This window comes from Vicia villosa, linkage group LG3 (assembly GCF_029867415.1).
Source record: "Vicia villosa cultivar HV-30 ecotype Madison, WI linkage group LG3, Vvil1.0, whole genome shotgun sequence".
Lineage (NCBI taxonomy): Eukaryota > Viridiplantae > Streptophyta > Magnoliopsida > Fabales > Fabaceae > Vicia > Vicia villosa.
In genome coordinates, this window is record NC_081182.1 from 41349324 (window position 1) to 41369038 (window position 19715).

Below are 19715 nucleotides of genomic sequence, written 5' to 3' on the forward strand. Positions count from 1 at the left end.
ATTGTATTTTTAATTGATTTCATTCATTGGATACACTCCAATTTGAGGAATGAAAAATTGACTGAAAGAGTGGAATTGGATGGAATGAGTTCCATCACACTCCATTCCATTTCATTCATTTTTTATAAAACCAAATAATGGAACATGACTTCACTCGCTTCCATTCCATTCCATTCCATTCCATTCCTTTCTCTCAATTCAAACTGACCCTAAGACTTTGTTTGGATTGTTGAAATCAGATGGAGTGGAGTGGAAAGGAGTTGTATGGATTCCATTCCATCACTTACCACCATATTCATTCCCCTCCGATTTGGGCGGGATGAACAATTTGTGTTATTCCGTCATAAATTTTACAAATAATAGAATGATATCTTTGTTCTGCTTTGTTCCATCCTGCTCCATCCCACTCCGCTCGATTCTGCTCCGTTCATTTCGTGATATTCAAATATAGTCTAATGTTTGCGAGTTTGGAGGGTAGGTGAGGGGAAGACTTCTGAAAACGAAATTTAAAAAAAAAATTGACATTTTTTGAAAAAATGATTTTGTTTAGAATGATAAAAGAGTCATTATCATTACTAAGTTTTTAATTTTCAAAATAGTATAACAACCTAAAAGATATTTAGAAAATTTATGTAAGCCCTCCAAAACCCTCATTCAATATAATTTTTAAGTTCCCCATTTTATGGGGTTTTTGGTGTTATGAATAAAATCAAGGGTTAATAGTAGTTTACCCCCTGTAATATGAGCGTGTTCCGGTTTACCCTCCACCGTTGCCAAAGGCAGGTTTTGACAACGATTTTTTTCAAAAAACAATTCCCAAAAGGTAGGGAGGGGGAAAAAGTAAAATTCGCTAACATTACAGGGGGTGAACTACTATTAACCCTAAAATCAAAACCTCCAAAATCCTCCTACCCAAAATCTTTTTATTCTTTTCACCTAATTTTTCCTATTTTTAAAGTTCTTCTCTATTTCTCTCCAAACTCGCAAATAAAGTCTAATGTTTGCGAGTTTGGAGGGGAGGGGAGAGGAAGGCTTCCGCAAACGAAATTTTAAAAAATTATAGGAAAATATTTAACATTTTTTTAAAAAAATAATTTTGTTTAGAATGATAAAAAAGTCATCATCATTACTAAATATTTAATTTTCAGAATAGTATAACAACCTAAAAAATATTTAGAAAATTTATGTATGCTCTCCAAAACCCTCATTCAATATAATTCCAGAGTTGCTTCATTTTATGGGGTTTTTGGTGTTATGAATAAAATCAAACCCTCCAAAATTCTCCTACCCAAAATCTTTTTATTCTTTTTTAGCTAATTCTTCCTATTTTCCCAAGATCTCCCATCCAGTGTTTTAAAAACCAGACCGGACATCAAACCGGTGAGGGTACTGGGTCACTGGTTTATTGGTCGAACCACTGAGTCACTGGTCGAACTGCGTGACTAAACCGGGTTAAACCGGATAACTCGGTTGAATAGACCGGTCCTTATAATAAAATTATATAGGTATAAAATATATCGAACCAGATGATTTAGTCTCTACAAAATATAACTAGCACTAAATTTTTTTGAAAATATCATATTATAAATAAATTCACAAGTTCATAATTTAAATTCAAATTTTACATGCAGATATCACACACAATAAAATAGTACATAATTATAAAATATAATTGTAAACAAAAGTTTAATTGCAATATAATCTAATTGAATAATTTATAATAAAATAATTTCATTGTCTACTAAATTTAATTTCAAAAAACGAAAAAATTATTTCAATGTTGGAATTTCCTTCTTCAATATTAAAATTATAGGTAACAAAATCAACCGCATCTGCAACAATTTTTTAATTTTATTTTATTTTAATTTTTCATTAAAATAGTCAAAACGACGTTGTTTTAATTTTTTAAAATTAAAAAACAATTAAAAAATGCATTTAAACCGCCGGTTCACAAAAACCGCCGATTTTCTCGATTTTAGCGGTTTACACCAGTTTTGACCGGTTCACACCGGTTCAATGATATTTTCGATCCAACTATTGAACCAAACCGATTAGCTGGCCGGTTCCCGATTCGACCGGTCAGTTCGGTCAGGTTTTTAAAACAGTGCTCCCATCTCTTTTCCTCCAAACTCGCAAGCAAAGCCTAAAAATATCGAGAGATGAATTGAGATATTTTCAAAAATTTCTCCATACTAATACTATTAAAAGTTTAATGAAAATATCGCACTTAAGATAAATCATGGGAAGAAGATTAATCAAGCATAATAATATAGCAACCGTATGCAGACCCGGGTTTATCATCAGTATCGCAGTGTGAATAATAAAGAATCGATTCCTAGAGTATCGATGGTAAACAGAAGAAGCCTAATGGCTAGAATTCACACCAGAAAACTATCTCTCAGAATCATCACTTTCTACACCATTTTCATATTCGCTTTCTTCATCTCCATCTTCTTCATCTACGTAAGAACCTTCATAGTTGACGAAGATCAATCGCATGATCCATTTTCTCATCAATCTCGATCTCACAAGGTACGCACGCCGCAATTCATCCTTTATTCTTCTTCCCGTTGTTCTTGTTGAAACCAATATTAGGGATCCGGAACGAATTCACGTGTTTCTTTGCCGATCTTTTGAATTGAATATTAGAGATCCAAATCTGATGCTCATTTTGTGTAGTTAAACATGCTTATGAAATTCTATTAACTGATTGAATTTCCATATGGAATGACCGAGGGGATTTCTGCGTACACAAGCATTTAGCAGTTATGTGGTACCGACACATCTGAAAAAAAGCGTGTCAACTGACACCGACATTTGTGATTACCTTTAATTTATTCATTTTTCAAATTATCACTGGTGGCGAAAAATGTATCCGATGAATTGTGGAGATTCCATTGTTTGAATTGGATCGGTAACAAAAAAAAAACTTGTTAGTTCTAGCTATATTAGTTAGCACTCTGCAAATTTGTGTTTCACTTGGCGTTTTTGGTCCTTCATTTGTTTACTCTCAATAACAGCTGCATTTGCTACAGGTGCCAGATTCACCTAAGAACGTTTACGACGAACAGCTCTGGGATTCTCCTCATAGTATAGGCTTTCACCCCTGCGTCAAGCCAACTGCTAAGTACAAAGGTTCACAGTTCCTACAATGACTTCTTGTTGAATTTTCTTACTTCACTTACTTTTACTCTTTGTATTCAGTGTTTTTGTGTTTCAGCTATTAAAATAAAGTCTGTAAATGTTTGTTTGTCAACCATAGTATAATCTTGCTATCATTTTTTAGTAATCTTTGTCCCTCACCCTACTCTTCTTAAATATATTTTTATTGCATCAGGTGTCCAACAATTTGATCGCTATATGTCTGTTAGAAGTAATGGTGGACTAAATCAAATGCGAACTGGTGTAAGTAGTTTCTTTCTCCCTTTCTCGCAACGTCTTATTAGCTCTAACTCTTATTCAAAAGCTAATTTCATACTCTTGTGTCTGTAATTGTATGCACAGTCATATACTCTCATTCAATTACAGTTTTAAACTATGGTACATAATAATATATAATGTTGAGTGTTACTATTTCAAATTTCTTGCATCCAAATAGGTCTTTGGTTTATTTGTTGGGCATCAAGTTATAGGAATTAAATATTCATTTTCTTGCCATTTCCCCCCTTGTCTTGCTTCTGGCAGTTATGAACATGATAACTTTTTCTCTCCATCTATGCAAAACTTCAGTGGTGCACTGCATATGGTAAACATAATACATTGTATATACTGGAATGCGATTAAGTATTGTCTCATCCCTACAGATTTTGGCTTGCATTGATGTCATCTTCCTTATAATTGGGTAGTGAGAGAGTGAGAGAGTGACTATGTGTGAAGCTAACTTCTGTTCTACTTCAACTTTTTATACATTTTTTTTTTCCTTTGTACATGAGTGATCAATCTTTTTTTCTATAGATAGCAGACATGGTGGCTGTGGCACATATAATGAATGCAACTTTGGTCATCCCTCAATTGGATAAACGTTCATTCTGGCAAGACTCGAGGTATTTCTGGCTATACTCTAATTCATCATCACTTGTCTCCTTAGATGCATATCTTTTCCTTTTCCGATGTTATCTTTATTGGGCATGTGTACAGTGTATTCTCAGACATATTCGATGAGCTTCATTTCATTGAATCCCTGAAAGGAGATATCAGGATTGTTCAGGAACTTCCTAAGAGTTTGGAAGCAGCCCCCCGGGCTAGGAAACACTTCACTTCCTGGGCTGGAGTTGGTTACTATGAAGAGATGACAAAGTTATGGAATGAGTACCAGGTACTCAAGTTATGAGCAACTTTTGTTGGTTCTTATTTTCTGCAGAAGGCTTCATTTTAAAACTGGCTAATCAATTAACATACTTTTGCTTGCTTTATCTCAAATAGCTCCCTGTGAAAATTAGTACTTCAATTTTCTTGTATATGCTTCGGAATATTTCTATTTATGAAAGTAGCAGTATGAGTGGACAATGGTCACAAGAGACACCTTTCTGCTCCAATCCTCCCCTTTATTTAGCCAATACAAAGACTTAGAGAAAAGGAAATGGGTGATAGGCTGGCTGGCAGCTCAATATAAAATGTAAATATATTTTCACATGAGTGCGAATATGGGCATTGCATGTTTATTCAATAGTTCATGCAGTTGGACCTTAGTACTTTTACCCCATCAAGAAAATTTAGTGATGTATTTTGCAAATTTTTTGTAAGATAATATGGGGAAGTTTAATCATGTTAGCAGGATATGAAATGCTCATCCTTTCCTGTGATAATATTGTCATTGCCATAATGGCAATAAAAGGTAGATGAATAACTGTATAGTGTATACCAGAATTGTTGTTTACTAGTATTTAAATTGCGTTGTTTTCTAATGCAATGCAATGTCAATAATGTTTCTAAAGATGCCCATTTTAGGTGCTGAGGACCATATTAGATTTTTCCGCTGACATTTGTGTTACTACTACGACCCCACTTAGTGGGATAAGACTTGGTTGTTGTTGTTGTTATATTGCTACTACGTGCTTCTTTCTAGGCATGTGCAAACTTAATATCCATTCTCAATGGAAGGGCTTCGTAAGTTATTGCTCAGCAAGTGATTTTCATATTTTGTCTTTCTGCTCCATATTTAGTAGTCTGAATATGTCTTAAGCAAATAATGATTTGATTTTTCAGGTGATACATGTTGCAAAATCAGATTCTCGACTTGCAAACAATGATCTTCCTCTAGACATTCAGAGGTTGAGATGTCGTGCGATGTATCATGCACTTCGATTTTCTCCTCCTATTGAGAATCTAGGAAAGGTTTGACTTTTTTTAATGCAATCTATAGACTCCTTTATATGCCATATTTATTATCTGTGCATCATATTGGAATTTAGTAACCGATAAAATGCTAGGATGGAGATTAAAGAGAAAATAATCAATTCAATTCTTGTGTACTTTTTTCTTTATTAAATTATATTGCAATTTTTTTTTGAAGCATTTTAAAGATGCAATTTAGGGAGAATGAAAAAGGTAACATGTAAAGATACAAATTTAAATAAACTGCTTTCCATTTTTGTGCCTAAATAATAACTGGAAAACCTCAAGAAAAACGGCCATTCCTTTAAAGAGAACGAATCAGATTCAGACAATTGTTGTTAGCATCTTTCAAAATGAAGTGTTTATGGTTCTTATGGGAAATACCGCACAAATAAGAAAGTTTTGATTTAAGAGAACTTTCTTGAGGAAACCTGGGATGCATCACAAAATAAATATCCGTAGTCTGAGATTTTGTGGGGCTGCCATATGCTAGTCATTTGGATCTCTCCTTTTTTTTTGGTGATTCATTTGGATCTCTTTAATTATACTTATACGGTATAAGAATTATTATTTAACAAATTTGAATTATTTAAATATTTTGAATGCTGCAAAGTTAGATTCAAACCTTGCCAGTAATAGTCCAGTATTTCAGTAAATCATGCTAGAAAATGATGCATGTGATCCCAGGATCACATTGTCCTTCACTTTTGATGCATTTAAGAGGTCTACATGGTAAAATAGGTTCTGAGCATACATGACGGTTAAAAAACAGAGGTTGGTGGATCGGCTGAGATCACGAGGGGAAAGATATATTGCTCTCCATCTGAGATATGAGAAAGATATGTTGTCTTTTACTGGTTGTGCTTACGGTCTGACAGATGCAGAATCTGAAGAGCTGAGAATTTTAAGGTTAGATTAGTTATTATATGCATGCTTAATCATTCTACCATGCATTTGAAGTATGTTGTTGCTTAGTCATTCTACTGATTTTTTTAAAGAAAAGTTTGTTTCAATTCTTCTAGGGAGACTACAAATTATTGGAAAGTAAAAAAGATAAACTCAACAGAGCAGAGAATTGGAGGATTTTGTCCACTGACTCCAAAGGAGGTTGGCATTTTCCTTCAAGCTCTTGGGTTTCCTCCATCAACACCAATATACATTGCTGCAGGGGAGATCTATGGTGGCAATACTCATCTATCAGAGCTCTCTTCCCGCTTCCCTAATCTAATCTTTAAGGTGCGCAAGCTATTCTGTTGTCTAACTGTATCGGCAAGTGGTTCAATAGCTCATAATTTTGGGTGAGGTGCAGTGTTCGCCTGATTAAGGGATTGATAAATGTTTACAGGAATCCCTTGCAACTCCTGAAGAGCTGAAAGCTTTCAACAATCATGCATCTCAAAATGCTGCAATTGATTACATAATCTCTGTAGAGAGTGATGTATTTGTTCCATCGTATTCAGGAAATATGGCACGAGCTGTTGAGGGGCACCGCAGGTTCTTAGGTCACCGCAAGACAATTGACCCAGACAGGTACTAAATACAAGAAATTATAATTGTAGAATTCTTTTAGGAATGTTGATACATTTGAATTTTGACCTACCTCTAGGAATATAATCTTGTTTTTCTTTCTTTTCTACTCACCCTGTGGTTCCGGAAATGATCATTCAAGTTTTTCTCAAGCTTGCCTGAGGATCGCATTAATCATTTCTCAAGCTTTCATTGTCTACTTTAGTTGTGAATTGTGATACAGTTTGATGGTATTCTCCATCTAAATCCTTATTTGTTTGATTCCATTGGTCTGTTTCTCTCGGACAAGATAAATTCTATATGCTATGGAAGTTGAAATAATCTACCGTCTCATTCTGTATTTCATTTGCTTCTGTCGAGAAATACTTCTTGAGTTTCTTATAGTTCAGAAACTGGACCACCAAGAGAAGTGCCCTTTTCCATTTTTGATTAGTCAATTTATCTCTTTAATTTTCTTATTCCTTTTATTTCCAGGAAAGGACTAGTTGAAATTTTTGATAAGCTGGAAACTGGAAGGCTAGTAGAAGGAACGGCACTATCACATATGGTGCAGCGGATGCACAAAAACAGGTCTTGCATAATGTTACATCATGTTAATAATTGACCATAAAACTCCACAGTTTTGTGCTCAATAGATTCCCTCTTCTTTTAGTCCTACATATGTGACCGTAGTATGTAATGACTTGATGGTTAGAAGTTAGAATTGGTATATTTTTCTGTAATATACTTTATGTTTGCCTTTGAGTCTGTATTTTTTCCTTCAGTTTCATCTGTCATTTCCCTTTCATCTCCTGTTTACTTCAGTTTGCGAATTATTCAAGTCAAAATAACTTTCTTATTTTTCTTAATCTTGTGTAGGCAAGGAGCTCCAAGGAAAAGACAAGGTCCATTGCCCGGAGTTAAGGGCCGGGCACGTTTCAGGACTGAAGAGTCCTTTTATGAAAATCCATACCCAGAGTGTATATGTGGTTCGAGAAGCAAACTGGAAAGAACGTAAAGAGAAACCAAACTGCAGTTCCAGTTCCAATCTAAAACCTTTGGAGTGTCTTGTTTACCTGTCAAGTTGTTTTAGATAGACTGTAATTGTAACTAGTCATTTCCGACACAGATGGTTTCCTCATGCCTGTTTGTGCCTTGAAGCTATGTGGTTGCAGGGTTTTTGGAAATCCATACAAACAAATCCAGTGTTGACAGCCTAACTCCTTAGCTGTATTCGAACAATTCACTTCAAGTAGTATTGAGCCATTGACCTTTATACATTAGTTCATAGAGAATAGGCCCCTCCCCGTCCTTACAGAAAAGAACTAGTCTCCAGGTGAAGCCATTGGGAAAGGCTAGCTGTTAGTTACATGTTGTAAAGTTTAATAACTTCACATGTTTGGTTGTGTTTGACAAGCTAATCTCGCATGTCAACTATAGTTGATATTTTTAATGGTCAATTTTACCGTTGTCTGCTTGGTAGATTATAACTTATTTTCAGACTGCTTGTTTTGGAGGGAAAAGAATGAGAGTTTTGGGATAAAAGTAAGGAGAAGGAAAAAAAAAGAGGAAATTCTAATCCCACCCTAAGTTAGGGGTGGCAAAACAGGCGGCTCTGTTCCACCCCGCTCCACTTTAAGTCCGTCAAAAATGAGCATAAAAATCTAGTCTGCTCAGTTGAGGTGGTGGATTGGCGCCAATTTATTTATTTTCATTTTTTAAATAGATTAATATGTTTTTTTTTACCTTCCAATTAAAATTTTCATTTATTTTTTAGAATAATTTAACAAATTTTACTTTAAAAATATTAAATATATTCACAAATAAATGTATAAAATAAAATCATCAAGAATTGAAATTATTAGAATTAACTAGGGGATTTAAGGTGGGACAGGTTGAATGAATAGGCAGAGCGGGCTTTGGCGGATGGCGGGTTGACGGATTTTGACGGGATGGACTTTGGTGGACGTCGGATCCAAAATTCTTGGCGGATGGCGGGTTGACGGATTTTGACGGGATGGACTTTGGTGGACGTCGGATCCAAAATTCTAATCCAACCTGCTATTTTTTTGCGGGTGCGTGGGTCGACCACGACCTATTTTGCCACCCCTATTCTGAGTGGTGGAAAAGTCCCATATGAAAATTTGAAATCGCCCTTCTGATTTTGGAGATCCATCTTTATTCACACCATTTGTCTCACTCAAATCATGCCCACTTGAGTTGAGCCCATATGTTAACCAAAGTTTATTTCGGAGATTCTTCGAAACAACTCAATGTACACCACATGCATTATTCAGTGTAACGCCTTTTTTTTATTTAAATTGTTTTGGAGATGCATCTTCGTACTCACACAAATAGAATTCGGAGATGCATTTTTAGAATCACACCCGACACTAATTTTTTACATTGATTTAGAAATGGTATGATGAAATTGACGATATATGATAACTATACTATCATTTTCATCAATTTTATATAAATTAAACCATACAATAGATATGATGCAAATGACATATATAAAATAATAAATCAAGAGTACACAATGAAGTCAAAATAAAATACAACTGATAATAGTGTTTCTAATACAAATACTATAAACTACTGTTGTGGGTTCGAACCCAAGATTTAACGGGACCACATAATTTCGAACCTCTCCCCGGATCGTAGATGTTGGGATCAAACCAAACCATCTATAGTTTTGGATCATGCTAACATGTAACATAAGGGCACATGTTAAATATACTATAATTAGAAAAATTTAAATGTAATTAAATGTAATAAAGTCATATTTAAAATTTTAACACATTAATGCATGTGTTCCAAGAAAATATTTATCCAAAAACTCCTGCAACATACAAAAATTTGAAATAATAAAAAAAGAAAGATAAACATCATTGGAGAAATTATTTATCCAAAAATGAAATAAAAGAAGAGAAGATAAAAATGATACTTCCGATAAACCCCAACAAGAACCCCAGAAAGCTGAAAGCAGATAATCAGAGTGAGAGTGGCATTTGGATATGACGCTGCTAATCACAATTTGAAACTCTTTCTCCCTCTTCTCATTTCTATCGCTTCTTCTAAACATGAACCCTCAAATTGCAAACAGTATCGATTATCTTCAACTCCCTAAACCCTTCTTCTTCACTCAATTCCCTCATTCTTCTCTTCCTCAACGCATTTTCAGTACCAGATTTCCATGCAACAATCCTCGCAACTGCAAACTCAGAATCACCGCTTCCAATTCATTTTCAGTTTCAGTTTCAGAAACATCCTCCTCCAACGAAGAAGACGCTGAATCTATTCAGCTACTCGAGGTTCGCTTTTCCGTTTTATTGTTTTACTTTCAATTGAAATTCTTGAAGCTGAAAATTCATGTGAGAAATTGTGTGCAGAAATTGAAGGAATCGGAAAGGAAACGGGTGAATGAGTTGGAAGAATTTGAGAGAAAGGCTAATGTTCAGTTAGATAGGCAGCTTGTTTTGGCTTCTTCGTGGAACAGAGCGTTGTTGAGTTTTCGGGGAAAATTGAAGGGAACGGAATGGGATCCCGAAGATTCGCACAAGATTGATTTTAGTGATTTTTTGAAATTGCTTGACTCAAATAATGTTCGGTTTATAGAGTACTCTGATTATGGACAGAACTTATCAGGTGGTGAATTTTTCTTTGCCAGGATCTTAAATATTAGGTTATTTGTGTTTGAAAGTTACTACATTAGATTTCATGGTCAACAATTTTGATACTGTTTGGATTGGTTTATTTGAGTTTATCTTCTGGCATAGGCACTTGTGAGAATGTTTGGAAATTGGAAGAGCGTTTGAAAACAGCTTATGATATGTCCTGGAGTTGTTTTCATCTTATTTTCACAAGTTTTCCTTTATAGCGTAGCGTATGAAAACAACTTAATAGTGTAAGTGAAAACAGTTTGAGTTTATTTTATCTTTTGTTATAGCGATAGCTTTATATAACCAGTTTTCTGATAAACTTTTATGCTATAAGTTAACTCAAACAAACTTCTGAAAGGTGTGCAATCGGGCTTTTTAGTTATTTCATATTATGGTATAATGCTTAGAAATACTTGTAATGCACTGTGTATTTATTTCTGTTTTGCACTGTTATTGTACTATCTTTGTTGCTTTTCTGTAAGATACATAGAGCGGTCGCTTGTTTGGTTTGGTGGAAATTTGATTTTCTGAGTGTTGTTGCATTTTTTTTTATTTGTGCAGTTATTTTACCACATTATAAAAATGGGAAAACATCAGGCACTGAAGGGAATCCTAAGGATATTGTTTTTCGGCGTCACGCGGTTGATCGAATGCCGATTGATTGTTGGAATGATGTTTGGGGAAAGCTGCATCAACAAATTGTAAATGTTGATGTCATTAATGTAGATGCTTTACCCGCTGAAGTATACACAACGATGGCAACTGCAGTCATATGGTCTATGCGTCTTGCATTGGCGGTTGGATTTTATGTTTGGATTGATAATAAGATGAGACCAATATATTCAAAGTTGATACCTCGTGATTTGGGAACTCCTCCTACCCCACAAGCTAAGCTGCCAGTCTTAAGAAGACACGCACTTGGTTCTATAGGCAAGAGTCGGTTAGTGCTAGTTTTCCTTGATATATCTATCCCACTTCCCCGTGGTTGACTGGAATTTCATTTTTGTGTAGTGTTAGTTTTAGTAGGTTGATATATGTCATTCTGCTTTTAGTTAAGATTTGCTAGAAAATTTATCTCTTTCTTTGGTCTTAATGGCCGATGCTGGTTCTTTGTTAGAAATTTAGAACCAATCTGCAGGGAAGGAAGATGCTTATCTTCAATTTTTCTTTCTTCCACTTGAAACTGACCAGTGATAATCGCTCATGTACCTTCAAAAGCTATCTTTGGAACTTCCCCTTTCCTGAATCCTGATCAATAGGCTGTTATGGCTTTTTAAACCATAAACCTGATGTTCATTCAATAAAACTTCTAGAAGTTGTTCCACCTTCGGAACCTAATTATGATATTTGTTTGAGATTCATTGTTTGATCTTGAAACAATCATATCTAATTTTTTATTCATTTAGAAATGACATAATACAAAACATAGCTAGTAGAAAAAAAAAACATTGTACAAAGTTACACATTCTGTACAGAAAAAGAACCCACAGAACTTTGGGGTTGGGAGAGATTACAGTTGTGTATCAAGTTTACTTTATCATATGTCATACATCATATCGTATTAAGAATAAAAGGAAATAAAGAAAAGCTAAATAGAATAAGAAACAGTCAATACTTTCTAAAAAATTTAAATTTAGTAGAACCTTTCATCAGTCTCCTCAGTCCTACTCTTACGGGTAGCTAAAGAGATGCAACATACAATTCAATTGCTGTTAGAAAACTTGTCTCAAACTGTGTCTGTTTTGTGATGTTTGAATTCAGAGTAGTCTTCACCATTATGATATTTTGTGGTATTTCAAACGGCATTTTTTTTCCCAAAATCAAGGAATCTCAATTTAAACATCTTTGCCAAAGTGGTATTTTATAAAAAATCTGGTTTAGTGGTGAGTGGTCCATTACAACTGCTTATGTGTTGAAAGTAGTTGGAAAAATTTAAGTGCAATTTCTCTAAATGAGAAGAAAATAGAAACATTTTAAAACCAATCTCTTTAGTTGGAATCTAATTGTAATGCTTTCCCCTCAGGGCTAAATTTATATCTGCAGAAGAAAGAACTGGTGTTACATTTGATGATTTTGCTGGCCAGGAATATATAAAGAAGGAATTACAAGAGATTGTCCGAATTTTAAAGAATGACGAGGAGTTTGATGACAAAGGAATTTATTGCCCAAAAGGCGTACTTCTTCACGGACCTCCCGGAACTGGTAAAACTTTACTGGCTAAAGCTATTGCAGGTGAAGCAGGGTTGCCTTTTTTCGCTGCTAGTGGCACGGATTTTGTTGAGGTGCATCCTCTTTTACAAAGATATTCATATGCATTGAATGGAAGTTAGCAAGAAGTTGAACATCAAAACAGAGTATTTGTTCTAAATCTAAATCCAAAATCATTAATTTTTTTAAAAAACGGGATTGAGATAAATTTTAGAGCAACCACCTGTTTCTTTATGCAAGTACCAGCATTTTGGTTCTGTATTAATGAATCAATCAAAATTGCTCCTTCAAAATAGACTAATTTGATGGCTGAGATTAACATGAAAGGACAATTTGATGTTCTTATTATTATTGAATCAAATTAATGGCTGAGAATAACAAAAAATTTATGTTTATTCTAAAATTTAACTAGGTTAACTGGAGACTTGAGCATGTCTTTTATAATTTTTTTCGAGACTTAAGCTTATTAATCATTATCAAATGGTACAGTATCTAATAGGTAATCCTTCTTACAATCATTGTATACTATGGAGTAATGTGCTATTTAATTATATCTAGATAATGTGCTTCACAATGTTCTTTTGTCTGAATGAATGAATTGTATGGTAACATATACCCGTGAAATATTGCATGCACAAGTGTCTTCAATTTTATAATTTATGCTCAATTAATTTGGAACACCAATTATTGTCAGATTACCTCATTCAGTTTTCCTGTTTCCAGATGTTTGTAGGGGTTGCTGCATCCCGTGTTAAAGATCTTTTTGCTAATGCAAGATCATTTGCGCCTTCTATAATCTTTATTGATGAGATTGATGCTATTGGTAGCAAGCGTGGAGGACCTGATATTGGTGGAGTAAGACACAAACAACCTTTCCTTTGTTTTTGAACTTTAAAGTCTATATAAAATTTATAGAAAAAATAAGTGAACTACTTTGCACTAATAATATATGAATTTAGCCTGTTATTGTTGAAGTTTTATGTAAAATATGATTAACTTTTCAAAGGATTTTAGTTTTTGCAATAGAAGAAATTTATTAAGGAAAAGAGAACGATAATACTCACAGAAATATCTAGAAAACTCAAACAAGAAGGAACAGAAGATACAAATGTAATAAAGCTACACAATTCCTCCACATATTTGTGTGGGCAGCCCTTTAAAAAGATTATGTGCTTTAGAGACCATATAAAAGTGTTAGAGTCAAAGAGTCAAATCCAAATATTTATTATTAGGATTTGTGTTTACTATTAGGATTAGAAGTAGCTAGTAGTATCAATTAGTACTAATTGAACTTATTCTGTATGCTATTATATTATTATAAAATAGAGGTGAGTGTAGTCTGATTTAGACACACAAAATCACAATTTAACTGGAAGAAAATCACATAACTGTAATGGGCAGCCCTTTAAAAGGTGTGTGGTTTATTCATGGGAGCAAAAGATGGGCCGTGAAGAAGAAGAATAGAAACTGGATTGGAGCGCTAAGGAGGATTGGTTGATCACAGTGTTATAAAATGAGAATGGTGCCACCCCCAAAACATAGTAGTGCTTAAAAGTGAAGGAGCAATGTATGAGCTATTTCGCCTAGATCAATTTTCCCCTCTGGTTATGCCACAGGCTTGAATTCATGATGAATGGTGTAAAATGCTCTCGGAATAGAGCACCAAAACCACTGTCGAAACACATTGGTGTGAAGAATAGCCCAGCCACTGTTCGAATCAGTCCCTTACCATTTAATAGTTATGCTTCGTGCAGTATTAATTACAAGAAAAATATCCTGAATTAGAGCAAATAAGTTCTAATTACATGGGTCAGTAACAACTAAAACTACTCATCATACGTGTGCTTAAATATCCTATTTAATTCTTACAAAAACCACAACTTTTGGGATCAATTATGTGATAAAGAAAAAAGAAACTAAAACTACAATTTCTCGTGTTCAACTTTACATTATTTTGTTATAGAAAGAAATGAGTTATGAATGTCTCAATGTTTTAGGAGGAACCAAAAACTTGTGATTAGATAGCAACTTTATGAGGTACAGTAAATGGAATTTCATCTGAGACCTGTTCTTGGCCCTTCATAGCTAAGCTATCTTGTTAACTTATGTCATGTCTGATTGTCGGTATCATCATGTTTCCTGCAAAATCTGTACTTCATTTGGCCTAAGTTAAGATATCTGTATAACTTTATACTTTTCTCGCTTATTGGTGTTCACTTTTTTCCGTCCAATTAAACTCTCATTGTCCATTAATTATATAGGGAGGTGCTGAAAGGGAACAAGGTTTACTTCAGATACTTACTGAGTTGGACGGATTCAAAGTTTCCACAGCACAGGTACGCTTTGATTGAATTCCAATATTATAAAGATGTTATTTGATAACTGAATTTGAATTTCAGGTGCTCGTGATAGGTGCTACAAATAGATTGGATATTATTGATCCTGCTCTTTTGAGGAAGGGTCGTTTTGACAAGATCATTAGAGTTGGTTTGCCTTTAAGAGATGGAAGACTTGCCATTTTGAAGGTATTTTACCTCCAAAACCTTGATTTACTGGATCAGTCTATAGTATTTCAATATTTTAAATTTCTTTTTCCCTATTCTTTTTTGGTGCAAACTAGGTGCATGCTATGAATAAGTCGTTTCGGTCGGAAGAAGAAAAAGATACTTTGCTTAACGAAATTGCAGACCTAACAGAAGATTTTACTGGGGCAGAGCTGCAAAATATACTGTAAATAATCTTCAATTGAAATTTCTGCATCCATCCATCACCAGATTATAGACTGACACATCACAAATAAATGACAGGAATGAAGCTGGAATTTTAACGGCCAGGAAGGATTTGGATTATATTGGGCGTGATGAGTTGCTTGAGGCATTAAAAAGGGTTTGTGATTTTTCGGCTTCTTTCTGACTCGGCAATTGCTTATGGCGTGTTTAATGCATTTTTACACCATCTAATGAAACTTATGGATTTGCAGCAAAAAGGAACATTTGAAACAGGGCAAGAGGACACTACAGAAATTCCTGAAGAACTGAGACTGAGATTGGCATATAGAGAAGCAGCTGTTGCTGTTCTTGCATGTTATTTTCCTGAACCACTCCGCCCTTTTGTTGAGGTAACATTATTTCTTTCATTTTTTGTTGAGTAGCTTCATTATGCGTCGAAATGTGATTGTTTCATCTGTGTCACTGTGTGTTCATTGTTTGCAGACTGATATAAGTTCTATTCACAGCCAGCCAAATATGTGTTATAATGAAGTTTCTGGAAGGGTTTTTTCTAAAAAATCAGATTACATAAACTCTATAGTGCGTTCTTGTGCTCGTAAGTTGTTTGCTTTTCAGGTCATTTTGAGAACTCTTCTCTGCATTATATCTTTATTTATTGTTTTTTCATCTTTTAGATATTGTGTTTTCGAAAATATAAAATGTTTGTTTACTGTAAAATAAATGAAAAACCAATAATATATGGATTGCATTATGATTTTTCATTGTTATGCAACTTTTTGGTATGTCCCTTTGCCTTTGGTTCGGAGAATCTTTGAAGTTATCCAATAGCACCCTACTTATAACATCAACAACCACCAATCCTTATTCCACTAACTGGAGATGACTACATGGATCAAATTCCACCATAATGTTCTATCCAATTCGTTAATCTCGAGATCTTTTTAAATAGTTTCTCTTATAATTTTTCTAGGTCTTCCTCTACTTCTAGTTGTTTGACTTCTCTCCCCATCAGATCTACTTTCCTTACAACAAAATCTACAAGTCTTCTCTCTACATGTCCAAATCACCTAAATCTATTTTCCACCATCTTTTTTATTATAGGTGCTACCCCAACACACTTTCTAATATTGTCATTTCTAATCTTATCTCGTTTAATCTTAACACAACAATCTCATCTATTCTACACTTTATTCTCATGTTAGTTTTTAACCACCCAATATTTTGTTCCGTACAACATCGCACGTCTTACCGCTGTCCGATAAAATTATTCCTTCAGCTTGAGCGGTGCTTTTGTGTCATATACAACCCTTGAGACCCTCCTTCATTTCGGCACCCTACTTGTATCCTTAAAAATTTGAACCCCCTTCTTAATTGTTTTGATGAGCACTTGTTGAGGAATTTGGATCCTAGCAATAGTGTTCAACATGTGAACTTCCAATGGTAGCAGAATAACTTTTGTTATGAAAACCAACAAAGACAACGCTCTTCAATGCAAGCTCAAATAAAATTGTATACAGAGAGCTTTTTGTAGCTAGCATCAAATTTATTGACTGGATTTGGAAATTTGGTTATTAAGCTTATTTAAATTTGTTTGTAGCAAGAGTAATTGAGGAGGAAATGTTCGGGATAGACAACTTGTGTTGGATGTCTGCAAATGCAACATCAGAAGCTTCAAGGCTTGCAGAATTTTTGATTCTGCAGACTGGTATGACTGCATTTGGGAAAGCATATTACAGAAACAAAGGCGATCTTGTGGCTAATGTATGTGTGTAGGATTTGAGTCTAACAGCTTTTGTTTCAATACACACTGCTTCCCTTGACTAAAGTATTTTATGCATATAAACAAGTCACAACTGATGTTCAAGTGTTTTGTACAGCTTGCAACAAAGGTTGAGGCACTCCGAGATGAGTATATGCGTTATGGCACAGACAAGTGTTTATCAGTGCTAAGAGAATACCATTCAGCTGTGGAGACAATCACAGGTCTGGTTCTAGTGTGATTTACATTTATTGAGAAAATCTCAAGTTCCACATTAGTTAGACCTAGAGTCTGAAAATGGTTTATATAGAGTGACACCTCTCATCTTACAAGTCAGTTTTGTAAGGTCGAGTTAGGCCAAACTCTAACTTGAATATGTAGAAAAAATATTTTCATATATTTTAGAATTGTGATATATTTCAAACTTGTGATTTACAATAGAAGATAAATTTAAACCTATTGGGTTTATTTAATAAAATGGTATTAATAAAATAATACTAATAAAATAAAATAACTATAAATGTTAGTATTTTCAACATGTTAGCAAATGAAAATTCTATTTTCATATATTTCAAACTTGTAATTTACAATTGGAAAATAAACTAGCTTAAATAGAGATAAATTAAAGCCTAATAAGGCTTACTTAATGGGCCTCATTCTAAAATAAAATAAAATAACTATAAATGTTAATATTTTCAACAACGCAAATGAAAATTTCTTCTGGAAGTTATTTAGATTAATTCATGATAGTTAAGGCTTGTTTTTAGGAAATAACTGTAATATACTAGAATACATAAACTATTATCAATATTTTCATGGCAACTTTTTTACATGCCTATTTGTTATGCAGATATTTTGCTTGAAAAGGGGAAGATCAAAGCTGAGGAGATTTGGAACATTTATAAGAGTGCTCCTCGTGTAGCTCAGGTAGATCTCAAACTAAAGTGGAGGATGCTGACCTGTTTTGTTTGTGGGCCTTTGACATTGTTAGACTTAGACATATATTATTTTGACATTTTCTAATGTCATGTTTAACTTAGTGTTTCATGCATGATTTAAAAGATTCAAGCATTTAAAGATAGTTAGTTACTTGGGAAATGTTTATGAACAGAAAAACATTTATCAGAATCTTTTAAGGGTTACTAACTCAGAATTTCAGTATGGCAACGTGTTTTTTTTTGAAAATATTTATCATCACCCTTAGTTGAACATTCACGGTCTTTTTTGGGCCCTTTTTAGCCTTCTGTGAGTCCACTTGATGAATATGGAGCACTGATTTATGCTGGACGATGGGGAATCCATGGGATCAGTCTTCCTGGGAGGGTGACATTTGCACCGGGCAATGCTGGATTTTCAACCTTTGGTGCACCACGCCCTACAAAGGTCTTTTTTTTTTGCCCAAAATTGTTTTATATGTTGCATTAATTTATTATTTGTCTTGCAATCGATCTGGATTCCTTTATTTATTATCTAAACTTCTTTTCACTGTAGACGCAAATTGTTAATGATGAAACATGGAAGCTAGTAGATAATGTCTGGGATAAAAAGGTTCAGGATATTAGAGATGATACTTTAAGGGAGATTGAAGAAGAGAAAGAAAAGCCGCAACTTTTGATGGCAAGTCATTTCCTCTGAGGGGAACTTGTATTTGACCTGCAGGTTTGTGGGCATTTTATTGTATTCGAACTAGCGGGTTTTGTTTGTACCTGTGATGAGTTATGAAATGAGTTGATAACTGGAACATGCTTTTGTTAACTTGATTGCCATGGACAGGAACTATCTACCGGGAAACAAATACAAATCATCTGTCAGTCATGTAAAAGAAATAGAAAAAGTGTTTCCTTTATGCGGAGTTCATGGATCAAACTAGTCACTCTTGTTTTTTTCCCTTTGGTTTGATATTGTAAATTTTTATCGTGCTCTTTTAGTTGGTACGCTGCTCTATCAGGATGTTTTTCCTCCCTTACCCAGTTCTTTATCAGCTGGAATATCAACTTGGAGTGTATGTTATCCAAACAAAGTTTGATCCTCTCTCGAACAATCTAGCTGAAGGTGATACCATATTATGAAAGAGGCCTTTTTCACCACAGATGGCGCATCTGGATTTCTAGTCTGAGCTGTAGAGTAAGTGAAGTGCATTACTTGTTAGTTACTTCCCATATTGTAATTCATTATAATAGGGTTGCCATGTTAAGGTAATTTTAAATTTATCAATTGACTTCAAAAGTCTCTATGTTGTTGTATTTTGAGGTCGTTGTCTTTAATGATAAATTAAAGTGTAAAGATTAAAGATTGCAATACTGCTTTCTTTACATGCTTTTTCATCACCAGCCCTGCACAGCAATTAGTCTCTCATTGAACCTCATATCTGATGATGATTTTGGGGTCATTGTCTTTAATGATAAATTAAAGTGTAAAGATTAAAGATCACTGTACTGCTTTATTTACATGCTTTTTCATCACCAACCCCGCACAGCAATTAGTCTCTCATTGAACCTCATATCTGATGATGAT

The 19715-nt window shown here is 34.3% G+C and overlaps 2 protein-coding genes across 5 annotated transcripts; both read left to right on the plus strand.

Moving 5' to 3' along the window:
• Window positions 1-2213: 2213 nt before the first annotated feature.
• Window positions 2214-8322, plus strand: LOC131661124 (O-fucosyltransferase 38). 4 transcript variants are annotated; one of them, XR_009301117.1, is made up of 12 exons: window positions 2214-2532; window positions 3036-3135; window positions 3338-3405; window positions 3955-4043; window positions 4138-4315; window positions 4948-5106; window positions 5206-5334; window positions 6107-6243; window positions 6357-6570; window positions 6795-6864; window positions 7336-7431; window positions 7720-7760. XR_009301117.1 is itself a non-coding variant. In XM_058930550.1 (12 exons), exons 1-12 carry the CDS (start codon window positions 2281-2283, stop codon window positions 7856-7858), a joined length of 1746 nt encoding a protein of 581 aa, XP_058786533.1. In that variant the 5' UTR covers window positions 2221-2280; the 3' UTR covers window positions 7859-8322. The 4 variants fall into 4 exon arrangements, 3 of the variants coding, with proteins under 3 accessions (XP_058786533.1, XP_058786534.1, XP_058786535.1); XM_058930550.1 differs by having other exon boundaries at window positions 2221-2532; window positions 6680-6864; window positions 7720-8322; XM_058930551.1 differs by lacking the exon at window positions 4948-5106 and having other exon boundaries at window positions 2222-2532; window positions 6680-6864; window positions 7720-8322.
• Window positions 8323-9749: 1427 nt separating this feature from the next.
• LOC131661123 (probable inactive ATP-dependent zinc metalloprotease FTSHI 4, chloroplastic) lies at window positions 9750-19631 on the plus strand. Its single transcript, XM_058930549.1, has 17 exons — window positions 9750-10157; window positions 10236-10491; window positions 11067-11445; window positions 12529-12787; window positions 13437-13568; window positions 14975-15049; window positions 15113-15238; window positions 15334-15443; window positions 15521-15599; window positions 15694-15831; window positions 15926-16037; window positions 17040-17203; window positions 17320-17425; window positions 18052-18128; window positions 18441-18584; window positions 18693-18860; window positions 18975-19631. Exons 1-16 carry the CDS (start codon window positions 9927-9929, stop codon window positions 18834-18836), a joined length of 2532 nt encoding a protein of 843 aa, XP_058786532.1. The 5' UTR covers window positions 9750-9926; the 3' UTR covers window positions 18837-18860; window positions 18975-19631.
• Window positions 19632-19715: the final 84 nt, after the last annotated feature.